The following is an 18,693-nucleotide window of genomic DNA, read 5'->3' as shown; positions in this document are numbered from 1 at the left end:
CAAACAACAACATCAAAATCCTTAGCAAGGAGCTGAAACTAGATTGCCTTTGTTCACCCTCTTCTGTTATATGACTTTGTTCGACATTCGGATTGGTAATGGCCGTGTCCACCCTGTGTTTCTGCCTTGTCCATGGATGGTTTTACAGACTACACTTATTCATTTTTTGTCCTTTCAGTTTATGAATTCCAGAAAACACGAGTCTAAGAAATAGCTGAGAAACCATCCATCAAAGAATCGTTCTCCTCTGACTTCATAATGAAATAAATGGATGCACCAAAGCTTAGCAACTACAAAGTTTTCTTGCTAGGAAGGAAGTGTGGGCTGATGTTTACAATAACGTTTTTTCTCACGTGGAGTTAAGTTAGCTAGGACGAATGGATTGTGCTGGTAAGAAACAGAGTTTTATTTCTGTTGCATTTTTCATCATCATAAAAAATGGACTTGCCTTTTGGTCCAAGTCTTTGTCGTGTCGTAAAAACTTGATAACTCCCTCTCACTCTTTCATTCGGTTTTTCTTTGTTTTGACAAGTGTTGGTCATTTTTTGTCCTTTCAGTTTTCTCTGTTTTGCTGAAGATGGAAATGTAATAACATATTCACATGTAGTAACATCAGAATTGAAAGAGCATTCCTCAACCACTAGAACAAAGGATCCAATTACGGCAGTAGTGATCACTAAGAAGATTAATCTCAATTAAGAGATGTATCTCTAATTTGGAGTTTGAATGGAAGACATCTCGCGCACTTAACCCCCACAATCAGTTCGCTACATATATAGGCTTCTTTGACCCACACCAATACACCATGGCACATGCGAAGACTTTCGGCCAAACTTGAGATGAGAAAAGGGGGATCAAGCCGGTGGTGAGAGTGTCAACTACAGGTTGATTATGCTGGTGCTGCACCAAATTCAGCTTGGTTGGTGAACTTCTCCTGTTGACTGTTGCAATGTCTGTAAAGGTATTTTAAAAACGGAACAATTTTAATACCATAGTCGTAAGCCTATGAATAATCACTAATCAATATGAACTTCATGAAATCCAAAACAGACATGTTCAGAACAGCTAACATAACCAACACTTACAGCTCTGCCAAAGAGGTATGAACATTCAACATTTGCCTTAAAACCAAGAAACACAATCAAGTCAAGATAAACATAATTCCTACAGATTGAATATCTCAATGCAAATGTCAGTGAAACAAGCTCCTTCCACTTTTCTACACTTAAAAACCAAGCATTATGTTTCCAGTGACACTTTTTTAGAGAGAGTATCAATATGAATTGAAGAAGCAGTAAACTTTCATAGTAAGAGATTTGTGCTGTAGAGCTGTCAGCTTTTTAGTCCACATCAAGCACTACGCCTATTTCAGTGACGAATCAACTACTCCTTAAAAAGTGTTTAAGGTGAAAGAATGCAATCGGCGTGTCATTTGTAATATGCAAAACCAACTTAGTCCATCATGATTACTATTACAAGTCAGTTATTTTTCTTGACTTCTTGTTATTTAAATTGCTAACCTTGTAAACTTTCCTCAGCCATCACACTTGCTAGGCTCTCCCATTTCCTCCAGCTATATATCTGAGTGCAAATAAACAAAAATGATAAGCAAAGCATCCTTTATATGAGAAAAGGAACAGACCCTGTGAATGCAGTTACAAAAAAATAGTACTTTACATGTGGAAATGTAAGTTGTACCTTAATCATAGCCAGACCAACTGCTACACAACTATACAATACATGAGTAATCCCAAGAACAAACAGAAAACGATGAAGCTGTTCCAGAGCTTCTTGGGAAACAATGGTTCGCGACCCTGCAAGAAGAAACTAGTAAACCAAGCGAAACTTGCTTAATTGAATCAACGACCAACTACAGTAGAAGGAAGCTAATAGTTACCTCACTGCAGAGATGGGATGGGATGGCATATGCTTGGGAGCAAGGGTTGTAGCCGTATGATTTGAACTAGATAACTTTGAATTAGAAATAAAGAAATGTTCAAAATCCTACTCTGAACAGAGATAGAATCGACTATTGAAAAGAAAAGAATCAATGCAAATCTCAGAAATCCATTTTGCCCATTGTCCCAACATTAAAGATATAAGTCCAAGCAACATCAGCTCTGAAATCCAAGCAAAACAAGTTTCAACTTTCTCTACTAAAACTTCTTAAGAGTAATCTACATAAAATAAAATCAAGGATGAGTAATCTACCTTCCTTGATCTTCTCCAATGAAGCGAGAAGAGCTTTTCTCCTTGTCTTCTTCAACCACTACAGTACAATGGGAATAAAAAAATTCAACAATGCTAACATCAAAAAACAAAATTCTCGAAATGGAATATCTTCAAATGGTCATAGTCCTCAGTTTCTAGTACTAGAACAAAAAAACTGAATAAATTACCTTTCCAAAATGATATATGGATCGCTCAACGAACAGACAGAGAAACACCATGAAAGTGGTGACAGACGCAACAGGCCAAGTGGGAGTTTCAGCTAAAGACCTCCCTTGCATTACCAACATTTGGTTGCTCTCCATTTCTTCCACACTCTTCCACTCCAGTGTACTAAAGATACATGAAAAGAAGTTTTATTTTCTTCTTTCTGTACCTCAAACACTGGAGTTTCTTGGTGGGTTCTTACTCAATTGTCAAAAGTTCATATTATTATATTCTCCACATGCATTGGAGTTGTTTTCATTATATGAGAAAACCCACAACAATCTGAATGCCAACAATAAGCAATATGAAGTTCACAGATTTCCATGCAAGAATATTTTTTAGTATTAAATTATTAGAGAAGTGGACAAGAACCTGAGAAACCGCCATGCCCAAAGATCTAATATTGTGATTTGCATTTTGCCCATGTTCTATATCTGATGTGTTACTTAATACTAGTATTATAAATTTATAATAAAACTTAAATGAAGCATGTTTGGTGGTAGTTTGAAGGAAAAAATAAACATGGATTAGAGCAAATGAGGAACAAGTAGAGTTAGAGCAAATGAGGGACAAGCATATGTTTTCTGGCACAAGAAGAAATTCCGGAACAGCATCGGGGAAGTAATATATTTATTTCATTTCAATAGTGTGACTATCTACATTGGAAGATAACGAATGACTCCAACATGAGATTACACCTGATACTCCAAATATTTGATCTTTTACATTGTCCCTACTCCCAAACAACTAGCTTTCAGTGACACAAGGCTGCTAGCGTAAGTATCAAAGTAATAATCCAACCTTTTTTCCAGAAGACCACGTCGCTTAAGGTAAATACTCGATCCATTTCTTGGGTCATACAGAGCTAAACTTTGCCAATCCCACGACAGTAGAAATTTCCCATTGCTGGTAACACAAAAGAATGTAAGGAACGTACGATGTACTGATGGTGGTACTCTTATGCTAAATATTTGTGTCCATGAGTCCTTCACGCCGTATTCCTTCATAATAAACACATTATCATTATCCCACCAATTTGTGAACATCAAGAGACTTTCTTTAAATAACCCCAACTCCAACAGACAATTTTTCATGTCAATGTTAGGATGTGGTACCTTTTTGTACTCCTCATTCGCAACATCAAAAGAACAAATGTCATAATAATCGTCTGTTATACGAGCCCCCTTTATTTTTGGAAGTTCCTTCCCTAACCAGTGGATTGCACCATTTGTATATATCCCAGTGACACTGCCACCGTGTGGAAATGGAGATTCAACAAAATAAGGGACATCTTGAATCTTCTTGCATGAGTTCTTTCGCATGGAATAGACATGGACATCGGATTCATAATGACGACTGAAATCGTCCGGATATCCAGAATAATTGTAGTACAAGATCATTATCACCTTATAATCATCAGAAGATGAATCATAGCCCAATCCGTAAACAACGCGACACGGGTGGACAGCCCTTAAAGATTTATTAAGGGTTTCTGGTAACCTTTTGTACTCTTTAGTTGATGGATTCCATAGGTATAAGGCGTTATAGATGAATCTACCTTCTCGAATTAAAAGTATACCGTTACATGAACCAAGAATAACAGGACCAGAATCGGAAGTTTTGAATGGGAGATCAATCGCACAAGGTTTTTTAAATGGCGATGAAGATTCATCGTCAAACTCTAGTGAAACAAGATCATGATCTCGATTAATCAGACAAGTTTTAGTATTACTACGCATCGATCTACTAAGATGCAAATTAATAAAAACAGGATGGTTAAGGAGACTGTACCAAGACTTGCACACACACTTAAATCGTAAAAGAGACTTGGCTGGTAATCTGGAAAGAATGTCAGATATGATGATTTCAGGGATGTACATGTCCTCCAATTCTTTTCTTCTTCTTTGTGCTCTTGTGGGAACCATGTCAAGTTGAATGATTTACTTCCTTCCACAACTATAGCAACTAGCAATATAATATAAAAGACAGTTTTACATTGGTTAGGATACTTGCTATAATATTAATGATTTACTTCCTTCCGCAAAATCTTATATGCCATGCTAATATGGCAATTCATATCTGTTGAAATATCTGAATACTCATGCCGATTTGATTTCAAGGGTTAGTTAGCCGCTTAAAGGGTTGAAAACAATCCATTTACCCTAAAAAGATTAATCTCAATTAAGAGATGTATCTCTAATTTGCACATCTCGCGCACCTACATATATAGGCTTCTTTGACTTGAGATGAGAAAAGGGCGATCAAGCCGGTGGTGAGAGTGTCAACTACAGGTTGATTATGCTGGTGCTGCACCAAATTCAGCATGGTTGGTGAGCTTCTCCTGTTGACTGTTGAAATGTCTGTAAGGTATTTTAAAAACGGAACAATTTTAATACCTTAGTCGTAAGCCTATGAATAATCACTAATCAATATGAACTTCATGAAATCTAAAACAGACATGTTCAGAACAGCTAACATAACCAACACTTACAGCTCTACGAAAGAGGTATGAACATTCAACATTTACCTTAAAACAAAGAAACACAATCAAGTCAAAGATAAACATAATTCCTACAGATTGAATATCTCAATGCAAATGTCAGTGAAACAAGCTCCTTCCCAAACAACATTCTACTGCTCGATCTAGTTGCCTGACTGCTGGAGTTTTCTAATAAGCCATGCATACTTCAACTGAGGATTACTGATCCCCAAAAAGAGCTTAAGGAAGTGCTCATTCTCTCCCAACAAATCAAGGGCCCTCGACAAGAGATCAGGTTCCATGTTAGGAAGTTCTTCTAAAGCATCAACTAACAAGGTGGTAGGCTCAACAGGATTGAAGGCACTAGTTAGTTGATGCACTGCCTCCGTCAACTCCTTGAAATCTGCGGGTGGAGGCATGGCCTCAAGACCAAGACGAGACCTCTTGCGCTTCACTAAAGGAGGGGTAGTAATGTGCCGACTCCCACGTTGTGAAGTATCACCAGCTACAATGCTTTCACCAGCTTGTGAACTATCACCATCATTGGCATTAGGATGTGGACTTGGAGGCTGACTTGACTCTTCCTCTATATTCTCTGCCCCTTCATCTCCAACTTCTTCATCTAGAATCACTAATTCCTCATCATTGTGTCCAGCATTACCCCCATCCCCAGTTGCCACATCAAAGTTTTGAGAAATTGCTACTCTAAAATTAAAAACAAAAGTCAAACTATTCTTTACACTGTGTCCTACAATGGCGTGGCGAACACCATTCTTTCAACCAGGTTTAGATTTATTGCTTAAAAGATTCTTGTTTGAGTAAAACAGATTAACAAATGCAACTTTCAAACTATAGACTAAACAAGAGTATTTTCAAATGACTAAGAAAAAGCTTAAAAAAGATACCTTCAGCAAGTCACCACAAGCACAACGGCCCTTCTTCATCCTACCTAGTTCCCTAGCCTGAAAGATAGAATCACTTGGTACTTTATTTCCTTAAAGTTTAAACAGATTGGTATAAATTTTTAAAATAAATGCTCATGATCAACAAAGTCGAAAATTAAACCAATGTTAGAAGTCTACATCTACTACACCACACAATCAGAATTCTTTTGCATTCTAAAGCATATTGAATATGACTTAGACAAACTACAACCTGAAAGTGAAGCGGCCATTCGGGCTTCTTTTGCACGTCCAGTTTCTTATACATGAGTGCTCATAAGGATGTCTATACAAGGAAACCACCATTACTGTTATGACGCAAGCCAAGTGGAATACAGGCAAGGGCAGGAAAAAACCATGAGAAAGCTCAATAAATAATTATGGGTAAGATAGCAAACTTCAAGCTAACAAATAATTCACCAAAATACAAGTTGCTTTATGAACTATGAAAAATACTAAAAACTTAAAAGTATTCGTTACTTGGGGATGTCTGGAAAAGCTAAAAGGAAAAATGAAAAGAAAAATAGAGACAACACATGAATAACTGAACGAGTCTTGTTGCGCCAACCTCCAAAAGTTCCATATAAACAAAAAGGCCTTTTCTTTCTTTCTCATTACTCAAAATATAGATAACCACTTACACAAGACGTGATTTCTTCTGCTACTTAAAAAGGTAAGATCCATATCTTTATATTAATCAGTGATATTTCATTTCGTTAAAGCCGAAATTTGTTGTTGTAATCAATGTCTGAAACATTTGGGGGAGGATTCAAGATTTTTTAATATTCAGTTAAAGCAATATAGAAAAGCAATCAAGATTAGGTAATATGGCATATTCAGAGGCAGTTAAGTTGGAAAAAGAGCAGACAGAGACAGAGAATGTTACAGCACCGAGAAAACCTCGTATTCTGCTAGCAGCTAGTGGAAGTGTAGCTGCTATTAAGTTTGGGAATTTGTGCCATAGTTTTTCGGAATGGGCAGAAGTTAAAGCCGTTGCCACGTCGTCTTCTCTACATTTCATTGACAAAACATCTCTTCCTAGGGATGTTGTTCTTTACACTGATGAGGATGAATGGTTCAGTTGGAAGAAAATTGGAGATAGTGTGCTTCATATTGAGCTTCGTAAATGGGCTGATGTCATGGTCATTGCACCGCTTTCTGCAAATACTCTGGGCAAGGTATTGTCTCTCTGACATAGTAGATGGTAAATTTAGTTTAGGGAACTAGTGGGCTAAATGGTAATGGAAACTGCAGAAGATAGGTTGAGGGAAGATATAGAAATGTTAGATGTTTTGATTGATAACAATGCATTAGTGACAATAACTTACGTTGGAATCACGAAATCTATCAATTGGATGAAAATTGTGAATTTTGTAGATTTAAGAACCTTAAGGTCTTTGTAGTTTGATTAAATATCAATCTTTCGTTAGTTCAACTTTAATGATTTCGGATTGTAAGGTGATGTAATACGTGTTCCTACCTAATGCATGTCTAGATTTTGTTATTTATCTTACGTACATGTGATTTGTTCAGTTTCACCTGGAATATTATTGAAAATGAAGGGAGGCAAAAAGGAGTGTGATTCTTAATGGTAGAGTACCAAGCTATAAGCTGAACTGGATAAGTTGAAGTAACTTTCACAATAACAAAGAAGATAAAAAGGAAAATAAAGGATAATGAAGATGTTACAGTTCTTTTGAAGTTTATTTCTCCAGTGACCTTTGTATTATATAAATGATCTTCTTGCTCTAGTTTCCTTTAGGTTTCTGTCTGACTTTTGATATTGTGTTCTCATCTAGATTGCTGGGGATTGTGTGATAACCTTCTGACATGCATTGTTCGAGCATGGGACTTTGATAAGCCACTCTTCGTTGCCCCTGCTATGAACACGTTTATGTGGAGCAATCCTTTTACTGCACAACATCTTGATTCAATTAGTGGACTAGGTATTACTCTAATACCTCCCATCACAAAGACATTGGCTTGTGGAGACTACGGAAATGGTGCAATGGCTGAACCGTCTCAAATCTTCTCTACCGTGATGCTTTCAATCAAGTCTCCAGCCCAGTTTGCTGGTAATGGGAATGGTATTTAGTAGCATAATAAGTAGTAATGTAGTATCACTTGTTGGCCTTGTTGCAGCATAATCACAAATGATTTTTAGCGTTCTATACTTACAAGAGCTGTTGTGTATTGGCTTTAAACATGGCAAAAATTGCATTACAGATTTCATTCTTGGGCTCCAATCCCCTGTTTCATTTCTCAATGTAACGTTAATATGTTGTAAAACATTATCTTCATTATCTTATTTATTCCTGAGACTCCAATTATCTTGTTATTTGAACTTGACTGTTGTGGACTAAGCTTTACTAAAGCCGGTCAATCAATTTCGTGTCCTACTGTCCTCCCATCACATTGATCCTAAGTAGACACACTACATAAACAATTAGAGACCGTAAAAATGGATTTACACTTGAAAGTAATGACTGTGTTCTTGGGAGACAGATTACCATGGAGATCATTTTCAGCTACTTCCAAAATGTACTAAGGCCAAAAATTGCATTCAAGTTTTGGGCATACAGCCACAACTTGTAAACAGCACAATTTGGGCCGTGCTTGAGTATTGAGATGACTACCTGGGCCTTTTACCTTGAAATGGGAACCCTTTGTAAACACGGAACATACACGTCCTACCCACTCCATCTCTCTCTTTCTCACTCTCTCGGCTAACTCTTCCCCATTTAAATCCCCATCAAATTTTCTCATAATCATTATTGTTTAGATTGATAATTTGTAGAGGTTTCTTGGAGAAAATGGCCTGGTGAAAGACACCCAACTTTCTGAGTCAGTATGTCCTAACATTTTGGTGGCCTAAGACAATAGAATATGGCCCTATATGTGTTATAATATTATCATTTTTTTTTTAAACTTTTGTTATTCAATATAATCCAAAAAAGTGCGAGTGAGTGACGTGATTTGTGAGTGATTTTGTTATTTCAGATAGGAGTTTTATATGTTTTTTTAGATATAGATAAAAGTTTGGGTTTTTTTTTGAAAAATAAAATTTGGGTTCAAAGTGCAGACCCCTACCTGTTAAATTTACAAGTCTCCCTAAGAGTTAGATCATTAAAAGAAGGAACACAACCATACTATACCGACAAGCTTCAAGCCTAACATACATGAGAGATAACATCATAGTCATTCTGATCGAGCCTAAGAAAGTAGAGATAGTAGTCCTACTTCCTAGTCATGATTTCTTTAACAATCTTAGGATGATCCTTCCTAAGCTTCTCATAGTTGCAAAAAACCTTTTAAGTGAGTCCCAAAGTATCATCCCAAAACTCTTTAGTGTAGTTCAAGATTTTCATCTTTTTTTTTTAAGAGGCTCTTTTCTCTGAAGAACGCTTCTTGTATTCTTTTTTTTTCTTTTTGGTTTTACAATAGTCCATTGATGTTGATCTTTAGAAGGCGAACATACCTTGATGAGCTCTTATGCAAAACAATAGTTTGTGAGTAGCATCCGTAAAGAACTCAGTCTCATTCTCTAAGAGATCATCATCTTCATCCTCATATCCAACAACTAGCTCTTCATACATGTTTCGTTCTCTACTACTTGACAGTTTTATATGTTTTTTTAGATATAGATAAAAGTTTGGGTTTTTTAATTATGAGTTGGTTTAATATTTTTTGTTTTTTGTTTTAAATTGTTTGTAACGATAAGTATTGCCAAAGATTTTAGGATTTGGGTTTTCCGGGATTGAGAGATTAATTGAAATGGTGTGTTTATTTTTAAATATTGTTTATTTTTTGTCTTAAATAAGTGGGCAACTAATTGACCTCTTTATTAGAAAGTTTACTGTTTTAATTTGTGCCGATAATAATAGTGTGGCGTCGCTTTTCCTAAGGGTCGGCACTGTTCCAAGTTTGGTGGAAAAGTCATTGCAGTTGACGCTAATGGGTTTGTTTATGATCAAAGTGGCTTAATGCCATTACCCACCATTAACTAAAGAGTTACTCCGCCAGAGATTACAAACGAAGATTGAGGAGCTAATTGTAAATAATATGACTCCAATAATGGTGTTTAATGGGCTGTTACCTATATAAGAGTGATGACACACTTGAAAAGGTTCGGAGGTACAACTGGATGGTGAGTACATTAACACAAATTATAAGGGAATATAACCCACATATAGTTGTGATCGAGGTCATAGATGGATATAGGGAGTGCGTGTGGGGGTAGTCGCACACCTAAGAATAAAGGAATAAAATTGCCAAAAAAATTTTCACATTGTAATATATGAAAAAAAAAAAAAAAAAAAAAAAAAAACTAATAAAAAAACATTCCAATAAACCAACATTTTTTTTACTTCTCTTTTTGCCCTTACAAAATTATTATTTATCATTTATTTTGAGTCCAAAACCATTAAAGATAGACAAATGTGAATTTGAATGTTTGATGAGTTAATAAGACTAAAACAAATAGTCAAAGGCCCAAAGCCCAACTGGTCAATTTGTATAATTCTAATTACCCATAACAAACCCGTAAACTCTCCCTCCTTTTATTTCACTATCAATTCTTAAACAAACGTCAAACCTCAACCAAAAAAAAAAAAAACAAAAAAAAAAACAAATTCAAAAAGGACTTGCGACGCAGCTTGTTACACGTTTGTCCTAATTATATGTAAAACTCATTATCATTATCAATAAAATTTTCACTTAAAAAAAAAAAAAAAAAAAAAAAAAAAAAAAACTAAGGTAATTTTTTACTTTCAATGTTAATCTTTTATAGTTTTCTCTATATGATAGTAGGGTTATATAGACTTATATATAATATTATAGGAAGTTAATAATTTGTTGAATTATTGTAGACTTGTGGACTAGATTATGTAGATATATATAGACATAGTAGTATCAATTAATGACTTAAGTAATTAACTTTGTTAGTCCATATTAAATTTTTAGTAGTCAACACACTCTAGTTTTGTGAATTGAAATAATGTATAATTTTGTTGATCTTTATTGTTTAGACTTTCTGAAAAAAAAAAAAAAAAAATTATATGATTATTTTTTTTCAAATAATCTTTAAATTAGATGCTACATACTGCCAGAAATTCAGCTTTAAAGACTTTGAAAACAACTCGTTGTTCAAAGGTAAGGAATATACCCGATACAGCTTGTGCGAGCATGTATTGCATCGGGGTGTGACTACTTCAGTAAACCCCAAATGATTACATACCCATTCCCCGAAAGTCTTTGAATTGGCAGATTAAGTCAACTAAATAGGCACCAATTTCTCACTAAGCTTAACCAATTGGCCGGTAATCTAAAAACTTTTCTCAGCACTGCATATTGGGAGAAATTTATAAAGGTTGAAAATGTTTATTTGTATCTTTAGGCGTATAATCTAAAAGGGTGAGTGTGTAAACTTCCAAAAGCTTCCGGGTACTGGGGTCCAAGACTTAGAAGAATGTATCGGTAATCCCCGACAACCTGTTCAGGCTCGAAAACCACCAATCCTCTTAGAGTTTGGTCGTTTACCAGTCGAAACTGATATGTGAAAAGAAGAAGAGATAAGGAATCTGAGAGTGGTGGTGAAAGCAGTCTTCTAGATGATATGAGAAACCAACGAAGAAAGGTAGATGAGGAATCTCACGTTGTGAAGGAAGAGAAAGAGGCGCCCTAATGTTCAAAACGAGACAAGAGAACGAATGAAGTGTGATTTTGAATATATAACACGTTTTGTTTTGAATATATATTTTTGGGATTTGTCATTTTCAAATTTTGTAATTAATAACCCCCCCCTATAACCTAAATTAGTGATTCCCCCACAAATTAACGGTTAAACACAGTCAACTAACATTTATGTCTTTTGACAAGTCAAAACACATGAAATTATATTTATACCATTTTACTCTCCCATATTTATTTTATTATTATTATTATATGGGCCCCATAAAAACAAATGTTATCGATTTTTTTAATAAGTTAATAAAACTGAAAAACTAAAATAATTAAAAAACAAGATAATTAAAAATAAGTGGGGCTCACAGTAGAAAAAAATATTTTTTAGTTTTGTGGGACCACATGAAAATAAAAATAAATTTTGATTTTTCTCTTTAAGATTGATTTTTTTTCTTGTGGGCCCCATCATAATGAAAAATAAAAAAAATGTGGATCCCACAAACACTAAGTTCTCATTTTATTTTTTATTATTTTTTATTCACTTTAAAAAACAAGACTAAAAATAAGTGGGGCTCACCAATAAAAAAAAAAAAAAGTTTTGTGGGGCTACAAGATTTTTTTTAAAACAAATGGTTTTTCTTTTTAAAATTAATTTTTTTACATGTGGGACCCATCATAATAAAAAAAATATTCTCTTAAAAAATATGGGTCCCACAAACACTAATCCCCACTTCATTTTTTTTGTTTTGTGGGGCCCATAAAATAATAAAAAATAAATAAATATAGAAGAGTAAGAGGCTATTTATTTTTTTGGCTTAAGTTATAAGAGGGTCTTATAAGACCATATGTTATAAGAGGGTCTTATAAGATGGTCTTATAAAGTGGTTTGTTTTTCATTTTAAGTTCCTCTTATAAGCACTTGTAAAAATAGAAAAAACAAATACATGACATCTTATAGATGGTTATTTGACAAATATAACCCTACTTTACATCACATTTAACTTGAATAGATTAATTTGAAACAAGCGTATAGTTTGATTTTCGATTTCAAATCAATTTTGATAATTAGAATATTGATTTTAGGAAACTACCTTAATTGGCGGTGGTGGTAGTGATCTTAATAGTACGGTGGTAGTGGTAGTGGAGGTGATGATATCGGTCTTAATAGCACGGTGGTGGTGGTAGTAGTAGAAATGGTTGATGTCTTAATAACACGGTGGTGGTGGTGGTGGTGATAGTCTTAATAATATGATGGTAGTGGTGGTACGGTGGTGGTGGTGGTAGTGAAGGTGATGATATTGGTCTTAATAGCACGGTTGTAGTGATGGTGGTGGTGGTGGTTTTAATGGTGGCGGTGGTAGGTGGGTGGAGTATTGATAGAAGATAAGATAATGAAAATGAAAAGAGAGAGAAATGATGGTGGTATATGGGTGGGGATGTTTGAGTCATTTTTTTCAAGTTATAAGACTTATAGAATTGAAGTAGATCTAATTTTGGATTTATTTGGAACATCTTATAAGATATTTGAAATGCCTCTTATAAGAGAAAAACAAGTCAAAAAAATGTCCAAAATCATGGCCACATCTTATGTTTGAGTCCAATTTTTTTAAAAAGTAGTATAAAGTCAATAAAGTAGAAAATTAAAAGAGATTTCAACATATTTTACTCTCTATCATTATTTTTCTATGATATATATAAGGATTTTTTTTGATTCATCTCTATATATAAGAGTAAAAATAGAGATAGAAAATAGAATCATTTGTATATATAAAGAGGGAAAAACAAACAAAAAATGTCCAAAAGGGATTGGAGCCACATCTTATTCTAAGAGGTTATAAGCCCTCAAGGTCTTATAAGAGGCAAAAACAAATGGCCCCTAAAAGAGTATATAATGTGCTTTAATTGGTCAAAGGACGGAAAAAATTATTTGACTGTGTTTAACTGTTAATTTAGGGGGGAATCACTAATTTAGGTTATAATGGGGAGGTAATCCTAATTACAACTACTAGTGGGGGTATGCCAGTTGGTAGTAGGTTTCTGTGGGATTATTTGGCACTCATACAGATTTTGTAATAAAAGTTCACGTGCATTTCTAATTTTGTAATAACAAAGTTTAGTAATTTTCTTTGGAATTATTTCGCTTGAATGTTCTCAATACAGAAATTGTAATAAAAACCACACCAAATGTGTTCACATATATATTCCTAATTTCATGGAAAAAGAGGGTTGAGGTTTAGGGTTCATGGAAGCCCAATTAAATGATTTCACTTATGAAAATAACTAGATAAATTGTATTAGCTGCTACATGCAAGCTAATGTGTTTTGGAGTGTCTTGATGAATATGTCAGCTCCTGGTTGTCAGCTTTGGAGTGTCTTGATGAATACCTCTTCAGTCCTTTAATATGGTTACTCTGGCCAACTGTCACTATATATATATATGTCCGGCCTAGTTGAGTTGTAAAAGTAATCTATCTCATAAATCATACTATTGCGAATTTGCATTGCTCAGGGTGGAGATAATATTCTGTTTTGTGGAGATAATATTGTGGGTTTATTAGTCATATGCGTTGGAAGGAATCTGTTGAGAAAAGTTGTGAAGAGCCTTTCATTCTGAAGAAAATCCTCCACTCATGAAGGTCTTTTGGACTTGGTTGGCTGTTAGGTCAAATGGTCAATTTTAGCATGACAGTATGGGTGGATTGCTACAACGTGTATCAGAGTGAAGGTTAATGCTTGATCCTTAAGGTGGTGTTATCTGGTTACCAGTATATATGTGATAGATCATTACTTTATCGCAATGATATGGGATAGCTTTCCTACCGATGTGATCATGTGAGACTAATAAACTCCATCGATCTTAAGAAATTGGAAAGAAAATGACTACATGACTGGCACAAAACTACAACTTAATAAATTCAATAGAGGAACTGAGGAAGAGCAATTTTTGAATTATGCACTACTAAAGAATTTGCTAATGCCCACATAGCAAGGTCGGCCAAATCCTAACGATCTTGGTACTCAAAGAAAGCAAAGATTCTAATGATACATCTATCGTATGAGACATTACTGCTGCATGTTCTTTCCCATATTTTCCATGCAGCTTCGTTGTTAACACCAAGTGTAACAAGCTAGCTTAGGCTCTCCGTGTAGGGAGTTGCTAAATTTAAATTAGGGCCAAGTTTCGTGTAGGGTGTTTCTAAAAATTAGGTTCAAGATCGTAAACCGTCTTGAAGCTTTTGTCTTTGAAGTTATGCGAATAAATACCACTAGCAAATGGTAAGAATATAGGATTAGATATTCATCTTATTTGATCAAGCACAAGGCGAAGACATAGGTGCTTACGATAACGATCAATCCAGTTCCAGTAGCTATCTCGAATGATAAACATTTTCGTCCAAGACTCCTTCAAACCATAATCCCTCGTCGGCCATACTCGAAAAACCAACTTCAGTATAACAAAGTAAGCAACGCCAACCTGAAAATCATATATAATCTCATCATTACGGTCAGGCTGTACGTGGAACCTCATGGAAATTTTCTCTTTCAATGTCAAATGCAATAATCTTTCTACAATCTCTCGTCTTTCTACATTCCAATGAAGAGCACCGATTTAAAATCCATATTCTGAATGTCTGATATCTTTCTCCATGAATTGCTGCGTAGTGAGCAGGCTGCGACTTCAGTACGAAAGAGCTTGCAGACCCTAGTGTAACTTCTAGAACTGATTCTAACCACTTTATACTCCTTTGAACTTTCAGTATAACCCAACCTTCAAACTTATACCTTACATACTGAAAGATTTGTTCGGGTCAACCAGGACAGTCGTCAAACTACGGAGTACACCTGCTAATGTAGCAATTTGTACTAACCTCGATCGGTGAGGTTTAATTTAGGCAATTCCAGAAACGTCAAGAATTTTGTGTAATCGGACACCTAAGTTGTTATCAGCTGTTTATAGGCTTGACTACAAAGACCAGCTTGCATGCCTTGAACAATCGGCTCAGCTTCACAAGCAAATGTTAATGCGTGATTGCGTTCTCCTAATCGTGTTTTTGAGATTGGCCCTGTTTATAGAGCAGAGGATTCAGATACTCATAGCCATCTTTGTGACTTTACTGATCTTGATGATGTTGTAATGAGGATTATGGAACACTATTCTGAGGTGATGGACATTGTGGATCGCTTATTTGTTCACATACTTGACAGTTTGATAAATGAATAACACGTTTGATGTCTTCCTTCGAAGCGAGAACATGAACCTAAAGTTATTGGAAACTCGTGCAAAAGCGTGGAAACTCAAAACATTGGCACCATACTTTGGCGCATTTACTACTGGATTCCCTCCACATGGTGGTTGACTGGTTTAGGGGCGGGGACAGCGGACATCCTGAAGCTATTTTGCGACAATATTAGGAAAACATCAAGGACCACCTTCTTTACTCGTGATCCGCATAGACTTGCTCCTGCTTTTTTTTTTGGTAACTTGCTCCTTATATTGATATGTCTAATTATCTGTACTATTTTGTGGTTTTACTAGTATTTGCCAGTACCGTATGGCACAGATACGGTTCGGCGCCCCCAACGTGCATCCGCCTCCCGTACGGCATAGATATGTGTGCCTTCGGATTTTGATCGCGATCATCCCCATACATCATCATAGATCGCGCGGCTTTGGCTACCGGTGTATGCGACATAGATATGCGCACCTTCGGCGCCCTCGAGATCCGCCTCCCCGGCAAGACGCATGTCATACGTGCTTCGCGGTGCCCCCGACGCACATCCCCCTACTCATGTTTCCAGAGTACGACACACATATCGATCGGCGCCGGTGCCCCCGACGACATCCGCGCCGCGCGACGCATGAGACGACAGATAGATGGCGCCGACATCCAGGCCCCCCTCTACTCATGTTTCCATAGCCCAACAACCCATAAAAGTTCAGTCCAAAAACAGTCTGCGCTATTGTTTGCTGGGGTGGGTGAGGTGAGATTTTTTTTAAAACTCACCCCAAAAAACTTGTTAATTCACCCCAGGAAAACAATCTAGTGGCTATGGTGAGGGGGTGGCATGACCAAATATCACCTCATGAGGTGGAATTTGTCGTCCCACTCCTCCCTTCTTTGTTATATAGACTAGGTATTATCTGTGCCTACGACACGGTTTGTTATGAGGTGTTTATTATGTTGTTTGTGGTATTAATCTTGGTACACCCAAATATTTTCAAATGTGTAGGCTATGTGGGAATTTGTAGACATTTTATTTTGAAGTGGTACTATACGTTGTTGTATGTGTGGCCTATATTCAAAACTTGCATGTTCAATATTTACACTGTAGGTATTATCGAAGGCATGATGTGCTATTGAAGTTATTTATGAAATATTATTTAAATTGATCAAAGAAAATAAAAAAAAAAAAATAGTAGTAAAATTAGGATAAGTCAAATCCTTTTATTCTAGTTATTGGTTTTAAGCCCCGTGTCTCTCAACTTCTCAAGTCGATAGCTACCAACACTAACTTGTATCTACGGAGACCCTAACAACATAATAAAAGTATACTACACGTTTTTGTTCACACAATAAGTTACCAACTATATCAATAATTAAACTAAATAAACAACTGCCAAACATTATATTAACATGTTTCTTCTTGATGTGGTGAGAATGAATCAAGTATTCTGGTCTACCAAAAAAATCAAATATGTGAATTAGAAGGAAGCCTTTCAAGAGTGCGTGAGATGTCACCAACAATGCGAAGTTACATGGCTTTGATAAAATTCAATATATACAATCCTTAATTATGCTCTCACTTTTTTTTTTAATAAAATAAGCTAGGGTTAGGCAGACCCCCACCTGCATTAATCTCAAAGACGCTCATACAATGTTCCTATTGCATCATCCTCTACTAATCTATATAGTTCTCGACTTAAGCCGGGGGACCTTGAAAAGTACAACTATTACAATTAGAGATGGTTAACCCAAAGAAGCCAATCCATTTGGTTTGTTACACTCTCTATAAACATGAGCAAAAGAACAAAATGCAAAAGAATTAGCTAATTCTTTGATATGCAGGACTATGTCCAAACAATTACCAAGGGCTATCCACCACATTAGCAAGTATCGTGTTGCCCATAGTGAGTCCGATTCCACTTCAATATCTTGTATACTTTCGACCGACATCCGATCGATCCTAACTCAATGGCCTTGAGTTCTTGAAATATTACCGATTTCATCCCCGGACCACTCGAAAGTAAGCTTCAATCATGTTCCCAAGCCCATCTTTCATCACGCCTCCATGTCCACGTGCCTAGATCGTTAACGCCCCATCAAAGATTCAATTTATACCTTTGTTCGGTCGGGGGTTCCACCGGGTTCCATTTACTTACTTTTGTTTTGAACTGCACTGATACCGATCGTCGGCACAAACTTCTGTTCTCGGTGTTTCGAAAAGTTCATCGATCCGAGTTTGTAGATACACTCTCATTTCTCACGAGTGTTCTACTCAACACCACGCCGCAAAGCTTTGCAATATTTTTGAACCTTCTTGCGTTTCTCTCCTTCCATATTGCATCCACTGAAGCACATATGAGTGCTGAATAAACATCGCCTGTCTTATCCCCCTTTCTACATACTCTCAGAAGTGATGACCACTCCCTATTGGAGGACCTTGTATCAGACTCAATGCCCAAGACAGATTTGATACCTCTCATAATTTCCTTGGAGTAGCTGCATTCAAAGAATAAATGGTTTGAATATTCTCGACTTTGGTTGCACAAGCAGCAAGACGAGTGGCTGATGATCTTCTTTTGCACAAGCCTATCCTGAGTCGGTAGGCTATTAGAAAACAGCTGCCAACATGTGAACGAGTGCCTTGGCAATACTAACTTACCCCATACCATTCTCTGCCATCTTTTCGAGGACGACCGGAGATTAGAACTTTATATCATCCAAAGGCGGCGAGAACTTCCCATTAGGATTTGGCTTCCATATAACTCTATCCACCATCAGATGAGAGTTAATGGGAGTATTCAAGATGTCTTCTCTGAGTGCAGTGTTATTCAAGTCCTCTACTGTGTTGCTCCATTTTCTCTCCCTGATCAACTGGCTAACCTTTGCATCCAGCGGCAATTGAATCTCAGCAACTGCATGCGGGTTGTGA

At 36.2% G+C, this 18,693-nt stretch overlaps 2 protein-coding genes and 2 long non-coding RNA genes across 4 annotated transcripts; 1 reads left to right on the top strand and 3 right to left on the bottom strand.

The window, feature by feature from the left end:
• Positions 1-403: 403 nt before the first annotated feature.
• On the bottom strand, positions 404-2,867 carry LOC147474091 (uncharacterized). The gene is made up of 6 exons (XR_015210113.1): positions 2,400-2,867; positions 2,212-2,269; positions 1,898-2,120; positions 1,699-1,814; positions 1,521-1,581; positions 404-953 (listed from the first exon to the last, which is right to left on the bottom strand). It is a non-coding gene; the product is annotated as an uncharacterized LOC147474091 (long non-coding RNA).
• Positions 2,868-3,049: 182 nt separating this feature from the next.
• On the bottom strand, positions 3,050-4,627 carry LOC147474090 (F-box protein CPR1-like). Its single transcript, XM_086586642.1, has one exon. The coding sequence runs from the start codon at positions 4,359-4,361 to the stop codon at positions 3,159-3,161; it is 1,203 nt and encodes a 400-aa protein (XP_086442768.1). The 5' UTR covers positions 4,362-4,627; the 3' UTR covers positions 3,050-3,158.
• A 318-nt stretch (positions 4,628-4,945) lies between these two features.
• On the bottom strand, positions 4,946-6,221 carry LOC147474089 (uncharacterized). Its single transcript, XR_015210110.1, has 2 exons — positions 6,071-6,221; positions 4,946-5,877 (listed from the first exon to the last, which is right to left on the bottom strand). It is a non-coding gene; the product is annotated as an uncharacterized LOC147474089 (long non-coding RNA).
• A 127-nt stretch (positions 6,222-6,348) lies between these two features.
• On the top strand, positions 6,349-8,183 carry LOC147474088 (phosphopantothenoylcysteine decarboxylase HAL3b-like). The gene is made up of 2 exons (XM_086586641.1): positions 6,349-7,034; positions 7,656-8,183. Exons 1-2 carry the CDS (start codon positions 6,684-6,686, stop codon positions 7,683-7,685), a joined length of 381 nt encoding a protein of 126 aa, XP_086442767.1. The 5' UTR covers positions 6,349-6,683; the 3' UTR covers positions 7,686-8,183.
• The last annotated feature ends 10,510 nt before the right edge of the window (positions 8,184-18,693 follow it).

Source organism: Coptis chinensis, unplaced genomic scaffold, assembly GCF_015680905.1.
Source record: "Coptis chinensis isolate HL-2020 unplaced genomic scaffold, ASM1568090v1 utg1343_pilon_pilon, whole genome shotgun sequence".
NCBI lineage: Eukaryota > Viridiplantae > Streptophyta > Magnoliopsida > Ranunculales > Ranunculaceae > Coptis > Coptis chinensis.
Note: the sequence above shows the minus strand (reverse complement) of the source record. Positions and strands in the feature narration are given on the sequence as shown.